The following is a 22,859-nucleotide window of genomic DNA, read 5'->3' on the forward strand; positions in this document are numbered from 1 at the left end:
AGACAGACACAGATACAAAGACACAGAGACAGACGAAGACACACAGAGACAGAGACAAACAGAGACACAGAGACAAACAGAGACAGAGACAAACAGAGACGGAGACAAACATATGACTCTGGGACAGATGGCCCATATTCCGGGGTTTGCGCTGTATAGTGGATGTCCACGCCGTGCAGCACGGTTATTGTTTACAGTCCAACTGACACGAGAATGGAGTTGGAGCTGATCGATTGTAGGTAGGTAGTCCAGACGACAGATTGTAGTCCGCCTGGCCAGGCAGGCAGCAGGGAGAGAGGAGTCTTTCATATTGTCTGTAACTTGAACATAGGTTATATGCTTTGTTTCTGCATAACTGACATTGTTGTATGCATAATGCATTGTTTGATGCTACCTGACTGCACAAATAAACATTCAAAAGAGCCATGGAGTGAAGTGTTTGATTGGAGCCAACAGCCAGCGAGTGGGGCAGATAACATGAGCCTCCCTTATCGAGCCTCTCACTGGATAATAAACTGTTTAATGACTGTGTATGTAGTAGGGATGGGTATTGATACTGATAATGAACTGATATGGACACCATTACAGCTCATGGATTAGAGATTTAAGGTCCTTGCACACAGAGTCCGAATTGTTCGCTGCGTTTTTTTAATCCGTCATCCGGGAAAAAAACGTCACGCACAGATACCTTGCCCACTGAGTCCGATGCGTTAATTATCCAATATTCGTTGCGAAGATTCGCAACGAAAAGAAAACTACCGCGATCCTACTGATCCACAACTGGCAGTGTGTCTGTGTGGCTCTCTGTCTCTCTCCTCCCCCCCCCCCCCTTCCCCAAACACACACACACACACACACACACACACACACCGTCCCGCATTCCAAGCTGGTCTGCAATCACCCAGCACATTCTGTCTTTTAATTCCGAATCTCTGTATTCCTGCTTTGCCATAAAATGCTTTGTGCTGGGAGACTAACTGAATTAACTTCTCAGACGCCATTTTTCATTGTGAATAGCAACACTACGGCAGCTCTGGGTGGTCAAACACCTGTCAAAACGATTTCATGGATGCGGAAAAACGCAGAAAATCGAACCTCGTCCGAAAACTTAAATGACGGACGTAATTGTCGGACTCGGTGTGTCAATGATGATTGACACAAATGAGGTCGTATTTTTATTTTTTTCGTGCATCGATTTCGGACGAAAAAACGGACTCTATGTGCAAGGACCTTTAACGGTATGAAAATTTCACATCACGATTATCGTGACCAAAATTATCACGGTTATCGTATTATCACGGTATTCGTAAAAAATTGCTGAAAATAGGGGGGTACGGTGGTGCAGTGGTAAGCGCCGTCGCCTCACAGCTCGAAGGAACTGGGTTCGATTCCTACCTGGTACGCTGTGAACTGGAACTGCCCATGTCTCGGAGGAAGCATGGAGCCAGTTTCGGGATAAAAAAATCGGGGGAAAAAATGTAAAAATTGCTGAAAATGTTCAAAAAGTACTGAGAGACTCACTGAAATCATTTTACGACGTTTTATATTGAAAACTCAGACCCAAAAAGGATTGATACACTCACTGAAATAATTTCTCCAAGGCTGCACATTTGCATCTGGGAGACTGTTGCCAACTTTGGTTGATGATGGACAGTATTTATCATGTTTTTCAAAGCACTGTAATCACGGTACCACGGTAATCACGGTACCACGGTTTTAACGATAATGAAAATGAAACGGTACGGTTATCGTACGGAATTTTATCACGGTTATCATTAAAACCGGTTATCGTTACATCCCTATTATGGATACAGATACTTATACTACTCTTCATAATTTGGTGCAAAAAATAAAGACATGACATGAAAAGTTATTTTGTTCATCACTGGGAAGCCTGCCTCGGCTGCAGGCCTCTGTGGTAAAACGCTGGTCTGGTCCGGTGGTCGCTTCATCTTCCAGACTCTGTTGGGTGATTCAACAGCGCCATATTGGGCCTTGTATCATGATGAAACTAGTCTTCTTCCAAATATACTACTGATATTAGGGTCTGCTTTGCCCTGTTGCAAGTGCATGGGAGATGAGTGTAAACATGCAGTTAAGCAACGTCAAAGATAATCGCCTGATGCCAGCAGCTTCGTCATCATCAGGGGATGGTTAAACAAAATACCGATACCAAATAACGTTTGTCCAGAAGCTTAATGATACGCCGATACTGACCAATCAGGAACCGGTACCGATTTAGAACCGGTCCTCACTACCCATCCCTAGTATGTAGCCTGCGTGTTTAATCACAGGTGACGGGTCGTGTCGTGAGTCTTCTTAACGGGTCTGGGGTGCGGGTTTGCAAAACTGGACCCACATGTGACGATTCGTTGACAAATGGCTTGGACTAACGACCACTAGTTGACCAGGACATTTTTGTTTGGGGACAGACTTAAATATAGGCCATTCTACATCATGTGCAGTAGGACTGCCTAAACACACACAGTCCCTGACACTCCCCACTATATGAGGCCAGACACTGAGCTCAGAGGCACAATGGGACTTCCTCCAGAATTCCTTCTCTTCTGGCTCATGTCCACGGCTGGCAGCCATGGGCACGGTGTTCATGCCTGACTGTCGGAAGTTTGGAACGCCACACCACTAGGGCTGGGTATTGGCAAGGACCTCACGTCACGATACGATACGTGGGTCGCGATACGATTGTATGACGATACATTGCGATACAATCCATATTGTGATACATTGCAATACTCTACATAATTTACTGGAAATTAAAATATAGCTAAAAACACAACACGCTGTGTACCACCCAGGTAGTGTAATAATATGAACATAATTTTATATTGTTAACTTAAGTCGACAAATTTAGTCAAAACTACTCAGTGTTGAGTGTCTTACTGAACGCACTGAAATAAAAAGTATTCTTATTGTGTCACTGAACACATGGCTTTGCAAAAGAATCGATATGGCGATATATATCACAATATTTTTCTGAAATATCGATACAGTATTGCGGAAAAAAGTATCGCGATATATTGCATATTGATTTTATTGCACTGCCCTACACACCACGGCCCTGCTTTGGCTCTTTGAGTGACATGTGTGCTATAGAGACACTGCATGAAATAGGCCACGCCCATCACGGGGGAAAAGCTCCGTTCATTTCCACAACAGCGTCATTTTCCTTGAATTAAACATAGCTAAAAGCTGTTGTGTGGTGGGCTGCGCAGACAACAAATGTAAAAAATCGCCAGGTAAAGTTTTTTTGTACTCCTGAGCAAAACAAGGAAGCCATTGAGAATTGGCGAGAAGAAAAATGTGGATGTTGCTGTCAATGAAGTAAGTTGGAGTGTTCATCTTCCGTATATACAATCTTTTTGTGCAAGACCCGACCATGCATAGGAGAACGCCAGGATTGGACGGGAGTTTGTGTTTTCCCCCGTTTTGGGCGTGGCTTCTGAATGATGACGCGCTCCGCAGTGTCTCTATTCACCTTATTCACCACGCCCACTTTTTCTCTCCTCCGCGTTCAACGCAAACGTATTTGTTCTTCCGGTTCAGCGCTAGTTGCCTTCTGTGGCTAATATTAGCCGCTAGTTATGTTATATGGCAGTAAAATGCCACTGAATGACCAAATTGATATAACTTTTAACCATTTCGAGTAACACTGTTTCCATACGATCACCAGCGTTAGTTTGTTGTTTATAACGTGGCTATATTCATAACGTTTCTATCTCGGATGCGTTATTTCGAATCGCACATAGGTTACGCCTAACCTATGTGGGTTTCAGGACGAAACAGTCTCGACTCCACTAACGTCATCTTTAGAGCACAATATTCCTGGAATGCAAGTTTAACTAAACAGTCCTCTGCATTCTACATAAAATTAAATAAAAAGATATTACGGGTTGTTTTATTTTGTATGTTACATACGTATTGGCCAAGATATGTTAGTTTATGGGGGAGAAATTTTGCCACTAGGAGGGGAGTGTGCGCGGCCATGTTGCCTGCAGGGTTTTTGGCAAGTCAAAACGGAAATACTATTACGAAATGACGTAATGCGGAAGCGTCCATGTGTGGGCAAAGAATAAGGTGAATAGAGGGAGGGATGACAGGTATTTTACAATGCGAGGGGGGGTAGTCATGAATGTGACGACTCCACCAGTAGGAAGGATCATATTCAACAGACAGGACGTGGGGCGGACAGGAAAGAACAAAATGAAAAGGTGTCTGATGACTCAGACAGACATCTTGAAGGGAACTTTAGGACAAGCATTGCAACAGATAAGTCCTGGTACATCAGTGGGTTAGAAAGACACATAAGGTCAGCTGTAATGTGTGTGTGTGTGTGTGTGTGTGTGTGTGTGTGTGTGTGTACAAGAGCTCGATGAAGACTGTATCAAGACTTGAGTCAAAGTGTGGTAACACAAAAGTCAAAAGCAGACTAGGAATAGGCGGGAGAGAGCATGTTGATTCTGCTTCCTATGGGTAAACAAAGCTCTCTCTCACTGTGGTCTTTTTATAGAGAAGCGCAGAGCAGAGTACAGAGAGAGAGAGAAACCCACTGTGAATATACCTCCTCCACGCTCTCATCACACACACACACGCACACACACACGCACGCACGCACGCACGCACACACAGGAAGGCAAACAGATGCTAACTGAGAAGTGACAACTGCGAGTCCTGCTGTATCCTCAAATGTGCCTCCAATCTAAAGCCTATCCATTGACTACAAGCCCAGAGCAGCTGGAAGCAGTTTGGAATGAGCCACGCCATCACCTCAATAGATGTGAAACTTCCATCTTACAAACAAACAACACTCAAGAAAAACAATCTGGACCGTATGGAAGAGTGTAGGAGTGTACGTCCTCGTGTGTAAAGAGAGTGTAGGACTGGAGTGTACGTCCTCGTGTGTAAAGAGAGTGTAGGACTGGAGTGTACGTCCCCGTGGAAACGTTTGGGCTTTCTTTATTGCCGTCTAGATGGGTCAATCTCGGCCACCTGATCCAATCGGTTTTCTCTCTGCCTCTCTCCAAAACAAGAGCATTTTGTCAAGCAAACCGGACATGCACGCACACACACACAGCCTACTACAGTGTCTTGCCTCATAACCTGTATATATACAGGCCTACTCCATGTTTTAGCCCTAAACAGAATACGTCTGTACTGTGAGAAAATACACACCACCACCACATCTGCCTCCCCCACACTTTCATGCAAAGACACTAAACACTGATGGCAGCACTGCACCACACTAGGCTTCATATGGAGAATGACTGGGTGGAGAGAAGGCTATACGAGTTATTCCCATATAATAATATGACACCATTATTAGGCTATAAAATAAACTCAATATGTTTATGTGTTTATGGTACATTGAGCTGCATTAGAGATCAGTAAATTATATATTATTCACGAGTTTCCTGATGAGACCGTGGGCGCTTCCATGACACCCTCCCTCCCGGTTTCCAGCTGCCGGTTGCCTGTTTCCGCCCAGGACCGTTCATAGCGAAAGAGACTGAAAATAATCATAATAATTGTTGTGACTTTGTACCTACCTATGTCTTGTAATGGAGCCCCCCGGCACAATAATTTCACACGTGCATAATTGTACAACAGAGTGATAATATCTTGAATCTTGAAAGAGAGAGACCGCTACAGCTCCGTTCTATGACCAAATAAGAGTTCCGGTTTGGACGTTTAGCCTTCAAAACAAAAGCGGCCGCTATGCAACCGCAGACTATTCTTAGCAACTTCGGCTAAAATAAGCCCAGACAGTATGAGTGAATTGACATTCACCTCGTTTTTGTAAAATATCGCCGCTATGCAACCAGACAACGTTACTATTTTTAGCCATTTCGGATCAAATAAGCCAAACGTTCCCACTCTTTGACAGCGGCGCGCACGTCCTTGCTAGTGAAAAAAATGTAAACAGGAAGTTGACAACCGGCAAGCGCTGAGAATCATGGGAAACGTAAGTCCAGGAATAAGGTGAATAGTATGGATCTTGACGAGGGAGGATGACAAACTTGAACAGGGATGAGGCTGCAATCCCCACGGTGACGAGTTCATTGGGGAAACATGGAGAGCCAGGAATGGGGAGGCAGAAGGGAAATATTCATAAACAAATCATATTGAATTGCATGTACTTTTTTTGCGAATACTGCAATATACATGGATAGAGCTTTCTACATCATTTATGTTTCAGCACGTGAATGTTGAAAACCCCCCCGACACACGCGCACACGCACATTTCCTCCCGAGTGACGGACGCCAATGCGTAGGATTTGCTGAGTTTGAGTAAAATGAAAGATTTTCTGACATGCAAGGTGATTTGTAAGCAGGGGATTCTGCAGAGCACAAGAATGACTTGTTCAGGAGGCGAGGCTGGCTGAGACTTATTTCCCTCTAGGAAGAAGAAAATGCAATCTCTATCAATTTGGAAATTGCTGAACTGAATGTTGCAATTTACTATTTTTGATCAATCACGCAGCTCTAATATTGAACACTGTGGCAGAACACAAACAGTGGAAGGGAACGGAAGGTGTTCATGGTATGCACAAAACACAAGAATGCAAGATGACTATAATTTAAACATAATACCCTCCTAATTCAACCTGTCAAACAGGCCCTCATTTATCAAAGGATCACAGAAACTGTGCACATAGAACACATGCTGTGTTCTCACAGCACGATTATAATTATTTAATAATAATAATCTATACTATAATTCCAGAGGTGTGTATGGACGTCTGTCTGTATGTACTGTATGTCTGTCCTTCGCGTATCTCCAGAACCTTTGTTCGGATCGACTTCAAACTTGGGGAGTGCGCTTAGGGGGACCTGACCGAGTGCAGTGTGAGAGAAAAAATAAAGAAATGCGCCCACGGCGGGAGCTAAAGTGAACACATTTTGGAGACGTCCTATCAGTTGTGGTGGAGATATTGCATGGTGCTCACTCATGGCAAATGAGATTCCAGTGTTTGTGAAAGGCAGAGGTGGCAAATCATGATCACACTGGAGAGAGCAGGCAAACAGATTATTCAACAAGTTATGTTCCAGACTCTCCAGAGTGCTTCCACTTTCTGTTCACCTATCTGTGTTGCAGATGGGGAAAGGGAAAGGGATGAGTAAGGGTAGGACGGCCATATCCACCTTATTTTTGAATGCCCGGCTGTAAAATAATGATGGGTGCAAGGTCTAGGGATGCACCGATCCACTTTTTTCACTTCCGATCCGATTCCGATACCTGAATTTGGATATCTGCCGATACCGATATTATGCCGATACCAATATTTTTCTTGAATATACAGTATAGGCAAAGATTTGGCCAATTAAAGTTTTTTTTTTTAAATATACCTTGCAAAAAGCAGACAAAATTAAGAAAATATACAAGGCAAAGAAGGATACTATTATACATTATTACACAAATTACGGCCAGCTGTGTGCTGGAATTGCAAAAAAAAAAAAAAAAAAAAAAAAAAAAAAAATCCAATTCCGATCCGATCCGATCCGTGAATTAGGGCCATATCGGCACCCGATACCGATATTGGATCGGATCGGCCCCATCCCTAGCAAGGTCTGGTCTAGAACGTGACTGATTGTTGCAGTTGGCGCATTTCCTCGCTAAAACTCTGACGCTGAAAAAAAAAGAGTGGGAGATACAGTATATGATGGGGGGAATGGGACCGGGTAGATGTACCCATGGGGGAGGGTGGTGCAGAATCTTCATCTGGGTAGATGTACCCATGGGGAGGGGGGGGTGAATGGAGAGAAAGGGAGGGAGGGAACGGGCACACGTATTGCACTATAATAATAATAATAATAATAATAATAATAATAATGTTATTATTATTATTATATTATTATAAATCACTAGTTAATTAAAGGTAATGATTTGAAATCGGAGCTTCGGGGGTTTCTATATTTCTCTGTGAGGTGCGGTGGTACTTACGATCCAGTCCATTGACGTAACGGATGGAAACCTCGCAGTGCCCCCACACAGCGCTGACGATGGGGTACAGCCTCTTGCCCTTGAGCCCCCTAAAAGCAACTCCCAGATACTGTCCGTCCACCATGAAGCTGAGCGTGCCCTCGTCCATATCCAGCACCACAGTCAGAGAGTCTGGCAGCACAAACGACTCGTCCGCCTCCAGGAAACACGGGTATGTGGGCGGCGAGGTGGAAGCGGGTCGGTTTTTGCCGTCGTGGTAGAGTCTGTTCCGGCCAAGGTCCCAGCCCCAGGACTCTGAGTCTGAGCCCACCAGGGCTGTGTAGCCCACCGAGTGTAAGAGGGCATCGGCGGTGGCCACGCCCACCACGGCGTGGGTACCCCTCTGTCTGGCCGGCCAGTGCACCCTCCAGACGTGGAGACCTCGGGTGTAGCCCACACTGCCGCGGATGCAGTCTGTGCTCTGGGCCACGGGGTGTCGGTGGAAGGTCAGCTTGTCGTCCTCCTTGACGAAGACGTTGAGGGAGCGGTCGTCGGGGTTCCAGGCGTGGCGGAGCTGGGCCTCGGGGCTGGCCGCCGGCATGTCCAGCAGCAGGTCCAGCCTGGGGGGTCGACAGAAGTCCGGGCCCCGCAGCTCGCGGCGCACCGGCCGGTACGAGGGCTCGCCACGCACGTCCACCGACTTGATACTGCCCGAGATCTTCTGGCCCATGGCTGGGCGGGTCCGAGGGGGGGAGGGACGGAGGGGAGGGAAAGGGGCGGACCAAGGGTGGTGATGAGGGGGGGTAGGTCCCGACGTTACCTCATGGGCGCAATGGCAACACAGGGAGTCCCAGGTGGAAAGGCGCTGTCAAACACATACAGTCTTCTGCCAGGGGTGAACCACGCTGCTGAAACACAAAGAAAAACAATATCTATCAAATGTATGTAGAGCTAACATGTTCTGCTCACTGAACCATACACACCAATTAACCAGGAGTGACCCGGTGCAGTCACACAGCACACAGCAATTAGTAGAAATAAGCCATTATTCCACAAACCCATTTATTTCATAGGCAACTACCTGGCCTTCTGACTCTCAGACCAAGGAGGGGCTACGTTGTCTTGGATACTTCAGCAGGTATGGCTGCACGGAGGATCAAATCTAAGCTCTCTTTTTAGGGGCGACCTCACTGACCACTAGGGCATCCTGACACAAATTTAGTTGGGTGTTCTTAAGTATTTCTGAATGTATTTCAAGTCATTTTAGTCATGTACTGGGATTGATACCAAGATAACATCTACGCGTCAATCAACCAAGCAACTCGCAGCCAAAAGTTGGTGTCTGTTATTTTTTTCCAACACACCGCTGACCATGTGTTTGAAGTCTGTATTAATGTGCTAAAACCACTCAAAGTTAACATTCTGTTTTTATGTATATATGTATGGTAATAATCAATCATCAAAAAACAAACATTGTGCTTTTACTGCAATTCACAATGTGAATTTGGCAATAAACAGCCAGAACGGGTGGGCGATATGACCCTAAAATAACATCACGATATTTCTGGGTATTTCTGCAATAACAATATTTTTGAAGATATATTTGAAGATAAACATTTTATTATTCATTTCAAGAACATAGAATTGCAACAAAATAACTGTTCTAGTTTTATATGTCAGCATAAATGTAACAATTTGCCTTCAAATATTACCATGGTTTGTTGTACATGTTCTTTTGTAACCAAACTACTTCCACACGACTGAAGTCACTCCCGTCCTGCACCATGATGGAGCCGCTTTCAGCCATGAAATATGGATAATGATACGGTACACCCCTAGCCAGAAACCATCTGGATACATTCAGGGAACACACTTTTTAATACTGAGAGACAAAGAGAGAGACACAACCATTGTACCAAATGCATCAAGCCCTGGCACTCTCTGTGCTAGCTTCCAGCCAGTGCTCCAGAGAAGAGGGAAGATCAGAGTGGAAGGAACAGGGGAGGATGAACTCTTGACTTCTGAAGGCACAGACAGAAGAACACACTCTTTTGACCTCCTCAGTTACCAGCCACATAGGCTCGTGAAGGCAGCGCCTGTATATATATACACAGACAGTACACACACTTGTGTTTCTCCCTGTGTGTGCTTTGGCATTGGATGAGGTGGAAGGTACTGTGACAACTACTGCACTAAACAAAACGAGGCTGCAACAGCCTGGAAATGTTTGTTGGCTTCTCTACCGCACATTTACACATTCTCCAGACAGCCTGACAAGCCAAGGAGAGCACACTCACCAACACCACCCACTATAGAAATGACTTCACAACATGTCCTCTCTCCTCACTTTCTCTTTCTCTCTCACACACTCACACACACACACACACACACACACACACACACACACACACACACAATTATAATGTCACCCACAAAGAATGGAACGGAAGTGGAGTGGAGTATTTAGGGCTGTGTGATTTCATGTGGTTTTGGAGAAACCTTCCAGTAATCAAATACACACAGGAAGTCTATATACCTTGCCTCCTCACTTCCTGTGTGGCACTGGCAACACACACTCCCCTCTTTTCAGCCAAAGCCTGCCAACATGCAGTCATTCATTTTCTATCAGTGTGCTAATAAAACAGTTAGTGTAGCACTAACAGCTCAAGGGGTACATAGAACAAAAAGGTTGGGAACCACTGATTTACGCAACCCCGGCTCTCCCTCCCTCCCTCCCTCCCGATCAGCTTATCAGGAAAAGAATCCACATGGTTCTTCCAGGGAAAGAGCAGAGAACAGAACAGTAACTGGTACTGACCCGCCAAGGGAGGCCTGGGACGGACACACATGGCGGAGGGGAGTGGGTGGGCGTAAGTAAACACGCGAGTTATATATAATCACAGCTGAGTGCGGTTTAGAAAGGGCTCGTCGTGTTCACAGGGAAATTTAAATTCAACGAATTCAGAACGTTGCTCTCTAAACACATTTTGGAGACGTCCTATCATGAGTTCTGGTGGAGATATTGCCTGGTGCTGCTCACTCATGGCAAATGTGATTGCAGTGTTTGTGAAAGGCAGATGTGGCAAATCATGATCACACTGGAGAGAGCAGGCAAACAGATTATTCAACATCAAGTTATGTTCCAGACTCTCCAGAGTGCTTCCACTTTCTGTTCACCTATCTGTGTTGCAGATGGGGAAAGGGAAAGGGATGAGTAAGGGGAGGACAGGCAATGCATATCCACCTTATTTTTGAATGCCCGGCTGTAAAATAATGATGGGTGCAAGGTCCAGTCTAGAACGTGACTGATTGTTGCAGTTGGCACATTTCCTCGCTAAAACACTGGGAAAAAAAGTTGCTTGTCACAATAAATAACAGTCGTTTGATGACTTATTTTAGGGAATGTAACAATTTTATCTATCACATCCGCTATTTCTGTTGCTCGTTGAACAACTCGGGATATTTATCGACGAGATTTTTGCCAAGCTGGACATGATTTGCTCCGTTCGCCTGCAGCTGTCGTTTACAGACGGGCTACAGTTTGTTGTGTCTGTGTCAGTAACGTAACGGGGGGGGGGGGGGGGGGGGGGGCTGGGAGGATGACACTGGAACAAGCTCCCATATTTCACGTAAGGCATCATGGCAGCTAGAAATAAGGTGGATAGGAAATGTAGAAGACGGAGCTATGAAGGGGCAGCAACTACTTTGTTAGAACATACAGTATACAGCCCGACCAATATTATTGGCCGATATTGGCCTATCACAGATATATCGCTATCGGCGTGTGTTGTCGTCGTCCGATATGCTCCAATATTTTATTTTTTAAAGTTATATATAGGCAGAATTTTATGTATGTATTTTATGTACAGTATATATAGGCAGCATTTATGTATCCTTTTTGAAATTCTAGTTATATATACATTTGTTTTATTTATTTATTTTTTATTCTTGTTATTTATAATCTTATAATTCCCAGTGAAGTTTGTTGTTTCTGTGCACTGATGTCATAGGACAATAAAGTGTATTGTTAAACTGTAAAATATCCTGCCTGCATTATATCTTTGTGTTTTGTGTTTGTTATTTGAGGGATCATTGCCATTTCTTTTTTTAAATAAAATCCAGTATGGGTCGGGCCCTAATACAGGATAGACTGCTCTCCATGTGTGAACGCATCCTCCAGTCTCATTTGCGCAACACGTCTCTCATGGCTGTGCCCTATAAAAAGCTACAAGCCATTTCCACAGTCATTCATTTGCTCTCGCAGAAATGAGGCACGGAGCCATTTCAGAGGGAATGAGGGGACTCTTCATCATCACAAGGCTTAATGTAGTCAGGGTACAATGAGACTGTGATCACACTGGCTCTGGGTCATACAAGACACACATAAGCCCGTACAGCGCTTTGCGCTCGCACACAAAGATTGGGTTGGCAATTCCTCATGTGATGATAACCCCCAAATGGGTCAAACAATTAGATGACGAGCGAGAGAGAGAGAGAGAGAGAGAGAGAGAGAGTTTATTCAGGAATTGAGAAAGGAAGAACGTGAGGAGTAGAAGAAGAAATCAATGGTGTTTAAGCCTCCCAGAATCAGAGTGAGCAGTTTATCTCAAATACATGTGAGATACAGCAATAATCCAAAGAGAAGCCAGGCCTGAAGGATCACACTCCCTGCTTGTGTGTATCTATCAAAGCAAAGTATCTATCAGAGCAGACAGTCTGACTACACACACCTATCAACACATGTGTGACCTTGTGTGTCAGTGATGTGTGCACACACAGGACACCAATGTACACAAACCACACTGCTCCAATCAGTCAGACTCTGTCCCCTTCACCGTACAAGGGAGACTGGAGGAGATGGGAGAGGAAGAGAGGCAGAAGAGAAGGAGACTGGCTTTATGTTAAAGGTTAGTGAAAGGACAGAGTCAAATCTGGCTAGAAGACGAAAAGGTCAGGGCTGATGAGAAGTGTCAGTGAGCAAGATGACAGGTGAGGAGAACTAAAGGAAGAAGATGAAGGAGAGGAGACAGAATACAACTGATGGCAGGAGAGTAAAGTGGACAGACCAGGTGAGTGTTAAAGGCCATGGCACACCAATCAAACATTCTCAAACAAACACCAACAAACACCAACAGACAATTGTCTGTGAATGTTGGCAGATGTTGGAGATTGTTTGAAAGCATGGCACACCGACCAAACATATTCAGCACAACAGTCCCAAACATGTAAAAAAGAAACACCAGAAAAATAGAACCTGCACTGTGTTACAGCACATAAAGTGGATAGGGCAGGTGAGTGTTAGAGGAGAGTAAAGTGGACAGGGCAGGTGAGTGTTGGAGGAGAGTAAAGTGGACAGGGCAGGTGAGTGTTAGAGGAGAGTAAAGTGGACAGGGCAGGTGAGTGTTAGAGGAGAGTAAAGTGGACAGGACAGGTGAGTGTTAGAGGAGAGTAAAGTGGACAGGGCAGGTGAGTGTTGGAGGAGAGTAAAGTGGACAAGGCAGGTGAGTGTTGGAGGAGAGTAAAGTGGACAGGGCAGGTGAGTGTTGGAGGAGAGTAAAGTGGACAGAGCAGGTGAGTGTTGGAGGAGAGTAAAGTGGACAGGGCAGGTGAGTGTTGGAGGAGAGTAAAGTGGACAGGGCAGGTGAGTGTTAGAGGAGCGTAAAGTGGACAGGGCAGGTGAGTGTTGGAGAGTAAAAGTTACTTAATCAACAGCCCATTTAAAAAAAGGAGGTCAAACTGATTTTGCTACCTATTTCACAGTTTATTCACCCACACAAACATTTATATGCATGCAAATGCTGCCAATCTGAATTTCGATTAAGCATGTGCATAAAAAAACAACATTGAAAGCATCTCATGGCTCAGTAATGGTATATGCTCATCACTATACGTGACATCTTATGCCATCCTTGCTTAGCTGACCTGGCTAAAAATGCTGCAGCAGAGCCGGGAGAGAATTACCGTAATCGTCCCATTTGCATAAGCTTCTTCATTCCTTTTTTACCCGGCCGGCACACTATATTTACACTGTGTGAGGGGGATCCGTAGGAACCACTGTATCTCATCATGCAGCAATACACTTTATTTATGTCAATGATTATTTTGCAATATTTCAAAACTAGGCCATTTATACGTCGGGTAGACTAAGGATGTTTCCGTTAATATAGTTTATTCGTTTTGGTGCTTGAATTTAAACAGTCTCCATCCACCTAGCTTTGATCCTCTGTGGTTCTTCCTCACTAAAAGGTTCTGCTTTTCTCCTTGGTGGCGGTGGGCTGCTCTGAATATATATCCAGTTAGAAATTAGTAGTAAACATTAAAATGCTCAATTTAAAGAAGAAAAATGTGCATAAAACTTTCAACAGTTTGTTGAAATCAACTTTGGATTGCTTGTTTGTGACGCGCTGGTGGCCCGGTGCCACCATAGTCTAATCTGTTAATTTTGCTCTCAAAGTGCAGCCTGGAACAGAGGCCGTAGGGCAGGGCTATTCAACTCAATTGTTCAGGGGGCGACATTGTCAGAAACCTAAGGGGCCGGGGGCCAGACCGTTCCCGAGCCATTATGTACACTTGACACAATGCGCCACCACATTTTCGCAGCCGTGCTGGAACTATTATTAAATAGGGGGTGCTGTAAGGAATGGAATCGAAGAAAATGTGATGTTTTTTGTTATTTTTTCCATATTTAGAAGAATATTTAATTTTAAATTAACATTAGGATTATACTGTTGTGATGTCATTATTCAGTATCTTCTCCTTTTCTCACTCACTTTCATGTAAGCACCTGCTCTCCCTTTAGTCGTTTTACACTACAACAGACGGCAACACAGGCATAAACACTGAACTTATTATTATTATGGAAAACCAGATTATGATGAAAATCAAACACTGTAATGTAATAAACAAGGAAAAATGAAATAAAAAAGCTTCTCCCGGGCCAGTCATAGATCTTTGTCCCGCACCCAAACATTTATTTAAAAAAAAAATTATATCAAACTCTGGGGCCGCCAGTTGAGTAGGCCTGCCGTAGGGGCACCTGCTAAGCGTGCATGTATGTTCTGTAAATAGCTTATTTTCTGCCACGCACCGGCTCATATCCTTATTATATCATAGAGACAATGAGAAAACAAACGCTGTATTGACCTTGCTGTGTTGGCTCTGACCACGTGAGACTACCCTGACTGCCGTCCCTGTATCTGCTTGCTGTACATCACATGTGTAGAGATAGACGCTCCCGCTGACCACGCTCCTCATAGTTTATAATCCAGATAACATTAGTCCCATTCAAATCAATATGGCCGGCCATCGAAATTCAAATGCTGTAAGGAATGGAATCGAAGAAAATGTGATGTTTTTTGTTCTTTTTTCCATATTTAGAAGAATATTTAATTTTAAATTAACATTAGGATTATACTGTTGTGATGTCATTATTCAGTATCTTCTCCTTTTCTCACTCACTCTAAGTACCGTAAATTCCGGACTATAAGCCGCACCTTTTTTCCCGTTTTTTGGCCTTTTTTGGCCCCTGCGGCTTATATAACGGTGCGGCTTATCTATGGATTTTTTCAAAAAAAAAAAAAAAAAAAAAAAAAAAAATCTCTCTTTTTTAGCACTCTTTCTAACTATAAATCCTATATAACTATAATAAGTTTTAATTTCCTCTCTTGCCCTCTTTTCACCACACTGTATGACACTGTGTGCACTGTAAAAAACAACACAGGTGGTGTTGTGTTATGTTGTTTTGTTGAAATGTTAATAAATGGGAGCTTCCTCTACAATCCCCTCTGTGCATGAACCCTTACATATGGTAATTAAACATTAATAAAAAAAAAAAAAAAAAAAAAAAAAAAAAATACCATTAAAACACCCGCGGCTTATAGTCCGGTGCGGCTTATATAAGAAAAAAATTGTCAACTTTGAAGGTGCGGCTTATACACCGGTGCGGCTTATAGTCCGGAATTTACGGTATGTTGTATTTTGCTTACTTAGACATTCTACTTATTTTTTTTCTATTGCATTTACTACTGTTATTCTATGCTATGTTGTGTTCTTCTGCTTATTTTGCTTAATATTTACTACTGTTTATTTTATGCTATGTGTGTTCTGTGAGCGAGCTACTGTAACTTGTCCCAATTTCCCAATCATTAAAGTCTTTCTGATTCTGATTCTGATGCCATCGTCCCATATTCACAAAATCACAGAAATATCCAGTGTTTACTCCACGCCAAACATGGCGGCTTGATCGACTGCAGCTGAACTCTCAAATAGGGATGTAATGATTTTTTATTGAATTTGAATGATAACCGTGATAAAGTTCCTTACGATAACCGTACCGTTTCAAATTCTCATTATCATTAAAACCGTGGTACTGCGATTACCGTGTTACCATTATTACAGTGCTTTGAAAAACATGGTAAATACTGTCCATCATCAACCAAAATTGGCAACCGTCTCTCAGATGCAGACATGCAGCCTTGGAGAAATGATTTCAGTGAGTGTATCAATCCTTTTTGGGTCTGAGTTTTCAATATAAAACTTGCTGAAATGATTTCTGTGAGTGTATTAGTACTTTTTGAACATTTTCAGCACATTTTAACAAACCGTGATAATAATACTGATAACCGTGATAATTTTGGTCACTATAATCGTGATGTGAAATTTTCATATCGTCAGGCTGAGGTGTATAAATAGAGCGACTCACATTTATGCCAGCCAGTATCGTTCATATCATAACGATAATGAGAGCCGCTGGGTGGCAGAAAATAAGCTATTTACAGGACATAACGCATAATGCTTAGCAGGTGCCCCTAAGGTCTCTGATCTAGGCTGTTGCGTGGGCCGTTCTAGCTCTATAATGCTTTATTTTCAGAAAATTCTGTTCGCGGTGACTTGTAAAAGATAAATCCAGCTGGAATTCTCCTTTAAGATTTTTCAATCTGCAATAGAACATATATAAATAAATTGTATTTTATCAGATGCAAAAAAAAGAAAAAAAAGAAATCAACGCACTGCTCTCCGAGTCTAAATATTGGCATATAGGCAATAAAAAAAACACCATATGGGTCGACACTAATCCAGAGCATAAACATGTTATCTTGAGCGAGGGAGGCAGTGACATGAGGAAGGCCGCTGGTAGCGTGACGATCATTGTTAGCATATCAAACATGCCCTGCTAGTCCCGACACACAAGCCACACACACAGCTTGAGGCCACACAAGTGCAGACTGGTGACGAACGCGCTTTGAAGTCTCACCCACTCTCTCACCCACACACACACCCACACACACACACACACACACACACACACACACACACACACACACTCTTATCTGTGTGCTGGTGATGGAACACCAGCTGGGTGCAATGAACACATGGCTATGAGCATGTACGCATGTATACACAACTTCTCCCTCGTCAATGACAAACTGATAGGCTAGCTTCATAGCTAGGGGATGAAAAGAACGGGCAGATAACTTGTCGACGCAAGGCAATAAACTCATTATGTATTTCAAACAAGAGACACAGTGTGGAAGCAGGAGGACGATCCAGGCACTCCAATGGGAAAGATCACAAACATGGAAGGACCATCAATTAAAAAGCCTGTTTGGACCCTCAGGTCTTCATCGGGGCTAAAAATACAGAAGCACAGTGTGTCCTTTGACTCTCTAGGTGGGTTCAGATTTCGGTTGCATTTGCCACGGCTCAACCTACCATGGCTTCTTCCCACTACTCCCTTAAGCTTATGACATACTCCAGGAAGGCAGCGCGAGGCGGAGCTCCGCAAACCGGGAGCGCACTCCGCACTCGGGCCGAGGTGTTCATACTCAGAGCACAGCTGTTTACATAGCGTGAATGGCCCATGATAAAGTCAGTGAAACGCAATTAAAAGTCTATGGACTTTTAGGGGGGCACGGTGGCGCAGTGGTAAGCGCTGTCGCCTCACAGCTAGAAGGTCCTGGGTTCGATTCCCACCTGGGACGCTGTGAGCACTGAAGGAGTGCGTGCCCGTCCGCATGTCCTCGAGTGCCCACCGCCCGGGTGGGGTCATCAAAAGGGCCTTTCTGTGTGGAGTTTGCATGTTCTCCCTGTGCCCCCTGGGGATTTCCTTCATATAGGAACCCCCTCACCAAAACATGCAATATCCTGGTCGCTGAAGTGGTGCCTCCTCTGGTCATTAGGGGCACCTGTTCAGTAGGGCTGGCACGGATCAGAAAACCCACGGATCGGATCGCGTGACGGATTTTGAGCCACGGATCATGGATTTTTCGGATCAGCAAAAAAAAATCACAGATTTTTTCTCTCAAAATTAGATTTTAGATTCGATTTTTAAATACTATTATACTTCTCTAACCATTTGTTGCCCTGCACAGCTCAAAAATATTTTTTTCTCATAAGTGACACAATTTATGCTTTTACTCTGAAGGCAGAACAACCCAACTTCCTGTTTCAGCGTGGCGCTGCTATGCATAACTTCCTGGCTGTTACTTGCTAACTGCAGTCACTTGACACGGGTGGTACAGACCGGGTGAGTCTGGAAAGCTACTCGGTGGCCCCACGTGTTGTTTTGTTCTTATGTGTCCTAAAGGCAACATTTCACCGTCCGGTGATAATGTGTTCGTGAAAAGTGTGCGCGTGTGTGTGTTGTGGCTCTCGTTATCTTGTGCAGCCCGCAACATGCTGCTCGCATTCCTGTGCTGAAGCTTCCCCTGTCAGGCGAAAAGAAGCGGCTGGCTACTGCCCATGTCTCGGAGGAAGCATGGAGCCAGTTTCGGCTCTCCCCAGATCAGCAGAGGGTGGAGCAGCAACCAGGATAAATAAATTAAAATTAGCACTAATGGGGGATAAAACTGGGATAAAAGAAATCTGGGGAAAGGAAAAAAAAAAAAAAGTCTGTGGAATGCCATTATGTTCAGTAGACTGTGGTTTCACTCTCAAACGATTGTATCAGCACATGAATAGAATCGCCAATCTTGTTTTGATTGAATGTAAATAGCCCTAGATCTCTCTCTCAACACAGCACATTACTTGAAATGACGAAGAACGAACAGTCAGAAATCAAAGTTTACCACATGGGTCAAGAAATGTGGTCAAAACATGGTACTTACTTATTCATTTCATTTCTCTTCCTGTCTCTCCCTACAAAGCGGAGCTGCTAGAAAAATCTTCCGACACACGCTTACGGCTGCGGAGGCCTCACCCCCACTGCGTTTGGGAGCGCGCCTGGAGTATGTCCCGCCCTTAAGTCACCTTTCACTACCCCCCCATCCCTTCTTTCACTCGCTCAGATCATCTGTCCATCACAACCTTCCTCCGCTCAATCCTCCTCTATAATCCAGATTGTGCCCTGTTGTCGTCTTTCCATCCTGTAACTCCCTCCTTCCATCCCTCAAGTCTTCCATTGGGAGCTACTGTCCACACATTACAGGGCCTTTTCTAAATGGACTCCCAGGCACAAGACATTGTTGTTGTCTGACCACCGGCTCATCGGCTGCCAGCGGGGATCGATAGAGCCAGGATCCCCCATAGGATTGACTATATTGAGCCATAAGAGAAAGCCAAAGATGACGAGGCAGGGGGAAAGCATATAGACATTAGGGGTTGGACTTGTGCAATGTTTGCACACAATCGGCAAATAAATGACATAGTGGGCGGGGATTTGGGGATGGTTGTAACACAACGTGCCATGTGAGCAGTAAGGATGTGATGATGATCATAGTTGTGCTGTTCGGCGGTACGGAATTATTCAGTTACACGTTACGGGGGTACGGTGGCACAGTCGGTAGCGCTGTCGCCTCACAGTCAGAAGGTCCTGAGTTCGATTCTCGCCTGGGACACTGTGGGCGCTGTGGTTGTGTTCCCCCCCATATCTTCAGTGCCTACTGCCCAGGTGGGTTATCTCGTCGTAAGGGCCTTTCTCTCTGTGTGGGGTTGGCATGTTCTCCCCGTGCTCCCCCAGGGGGTTCCTCCGTATATAACCCCCCCCACTAAAAACATGCAGAAGATCAGATCGTCATCGTCATCCGACCAGTGACGACAACATCCGAAGTTGGTCCCCGGGCGCTGTACGAGAAAGCGACCACTGCTCCTGGCCTGCCCCCCGGAGGAAAGGACATGCCTGGATGGGTTAAATGCAGAGGACACTTTTCACCGGCCACCGTCAGCATGAGTGTGTTGTGGCCGCATGCATGTGTTGTGGTGTTCGTGTGACAATAAAAGACGGGCTTGTCCGTTACGAGAGAGTACAGCAGGGTTGCTTTGCCCGGGGGCCACTTTCGTCAAATGATAGAAGGCCAGGGGCCAGTTAATAAACAAACATTATACATTTTTCTGTAGCGGATTGTAGGTTTTTGGGGTGTCAGCCGGAGTTTAGTCTGACAATGTTGTGCACACCGGATAGTTAGTTAGGTTAAGTTAGTTAGGTTAAGTACATAGATAAGTGCCTGGGTAGCGAGCAGACGGCAGTATTTGACAATTTAGCAGCTAAATTATAGATTATTGAAAGATATTCCATATTCCAGAATGAAATGCTATAACAGAAGTGGAGTATTGGCCAGAGTGACATGAACATTTGGACACTTATTCAGCGGGTATCTTGCATGTTGCGTTCAGGTGCACTGTAAAAAAAACTGTTTTGTGTGTTTTCTTTGCAATTCCATCGCGGGCCACACAGGGGGCGCCCGCGGGCCGCATGTTGAGTATCACTGCAGTACAGTAATGCCATTAATTTTCCCAGTAATATAATACAGTAGTCGTAAATTTGCCAATCAAAAATCCGTCTTTTTTCACCACCTCCAACTTTCTGATTGAATTAGCCAAAAGCTATGTTCATATCATGGCAGACTGTGAGTTATCAGCAAATATTTGATCAACATTGTCTAAAGAATTGATATAGTATGATCACATGGTGAATGAGCCTGTGATTGCCACCCCTTGTAAAAAGGATGGAAAGGCCTTGGGCAGTATTTGGTTTCCCTGATCATTGACACAAGTGTCAATTAAGCTGTCCCACATTTTACAAGTAAAGGAGGATCCAGAAGCCAATTTATGGACTGTAACACTCTCCAGCCAGTCAGCCACCCAGAGTGAAACGTTACATGTCTCACTCTCCAGCCAGCCAGTCAGCCACCCAGAGTGAAACATTACATGTCTCACTCTCCAGTCAGTCAGCCACCAAGAGAGAAACATTACATGTCTCACTCTCTAGCCAGTCAGCCACCCAGAGTGAAACGTTACACTGAAGGGCCCAGGCCGGCTACAGCCATGCTGGGGAGGACAGGGTGGCTGCCTGGGGCAGTTGATAAACAATTCTCCCCCCCAACATGCTGACTCCAACATGAGAAAATACAACTCAAGTTAGCATTGAGCTGAGACAAAGAAATAGAATTTATCTGACTTAAACAGCTGTTGAAAAAAGGCAAATCTTTTCATGCCATTTAGAAATATATATATATATATATATACTGTATATATATATATATATATATATATATAGTACCAAGTTCACAAATGACATAAAAGTGCAAACAAAAACAACTGTAGACCTATGAAGACAAGAGCCTGCCTGACTCAGCTTATTTCTAACTGGAAAAACAGAGCACCAAGAAACCATAAACTTTTTTAAGACCCCTAGCACGGAATTACTAGAAATGCTAGATTTAATCATTATTCATGACATGTTAAAGTATCCGGGACATGCAGACACCCTGAGAGTGAGAAAGCTGTAGCAGAACAAAAAAAGTCAAATAGACTTTGGGAATTTGTTGCTGTGGCATAACAGTCTGACCAGAAAATAACAGTCTTACCAGAAACGAGAACAGTCTGACCAGAAAGGAGAAGGGAAAGCTGAGACAGAGAGAGTGCCACAGACGCACAGAAACACAAACAACAAGAGGTGGAGAGAGAGGAAGAGAGACGTCTTACCATGAAAGCAGCTCTCCCAGACAGTCACACAGCAATGTGAGGAGAAAGTCCCTGCTCAAAGCAGGGTGAGAAGAACGCAGTCAGCAGCCAGAGCAGGAGGGTGGAACAGGGCAGATAGGCAAAAAGAGACGCTGTGTGTGTGTTTGTGTACGTCGGTAAGTCGGCCAGTTCCTGCTTGTGACGCGGAGATGGGGAAAACAGCCTGGCTCCAGTTCCAAGCTAAGACAGGAAAACAGCCGCTGCAGGGAGGGAGGGAGGGAGGGAGGAGGGGTGGGAGGGGAGGGGAGGGGAGGGAGGAGGGGGAGGGAGGGAGGTTGAGGGGGGCGGGAGGGGAGGGGAGGGGAGGGAGGTAGGGAGGAGGGGGAGGGAGAAGGGAGAGGGAGGGAGAAGGGGAGGGCCTAGTGAGGAGCGCACTGAAAGTATTTCCCAAACATTACAAAACGAGCCACTCTCCTGAACGGACACTCATCCTGCGCTTCCAGAGAAGCCAAGAACTGCAAGAAAGAAGCGTGGGCGCACGCACACACACACAAATATAAACAGTCACATACACACAAATAAACACAGTCTCACACACACACACATCTCCCACATTGGCAGATTACCAGCTCATTTCCAATCTTCCCCACTGCCTTGGACAGAGGACAGCAGACCACGCACACAGGCGAGAAGTGTGAAAGATGAGATGGGGGCAGCCTTTTAGATCAGTGGTTCTCAAACTGTTTCATGTCAAGCCCCCGAAACTGAAACATTAGACCACACCCCCCCCCCCCCCCCCCTCACACACTTTTACTTTGAGATGCTTTATTACATTAAGTGTAGGAAACCCATGACCATGCTGCCATTGGATGGCATTCTAGTGAAAATAAATTATCCCCCTTTTTTGCTGGGGAAAATAGTAATAGTAATTCAATGAATTTTTCCTCCTAGCTAAAGATCTGGCATGGTTTTTTTGTTGTTGCTTTTGCTGGTTTCCACGGCACCACACCTTGAACGCCAA

The 22,859-nt window shown here is 44.7% G+C and overlaps 1 protein-coding gene across 3 annotated transcripts in view; it reads right to left on the minus strand.

The window, feature by feature from the left end:
• Positions 1-22,859, minus strand: part of LOC310777323 (SPRY domain-containing SOCS box protein 4-like) — a 71,228-nt gene that overhangs the window by 18,424 nt on the left and 29,945 nt on the right. The window contains exons 1-2 of one of the 3 annotated variants that reach the window (XM_083637653.1): positions 21,860-21,879; positions 7,961-8,847 (exon numbers count right to left, since the gene is read on the minus strand). In XM_083637653.1, the coding sequence (XP_083493779.1) occupies positions 7,961-8,669 (709 nt within the window). In that variant the 5' untranslated portion in view covers positions 8,670-8,847; positions 21,860-21,879. Of the gene's footprint in view, positions 1-7,960; positions 8,848-21,859; positions 21,880-22,859 lie in introns of those variants that run through there. The other 2 variants (XM_083637652.1, XM_083637651.1) reach the window with 2 other exon arrangements.

This window comes from Poromitra crassiceps, assembly GCF_964638095.1.
Source record: "Poromitra crassiceps genome assembly, chromosome: 5".
Lineage (NCBI taxonomy): Eukaryota > Metazoa > Chordata > Actinopteri > Beryciformes > Melamphaidae > Poromitra > Poromitra crassiceps.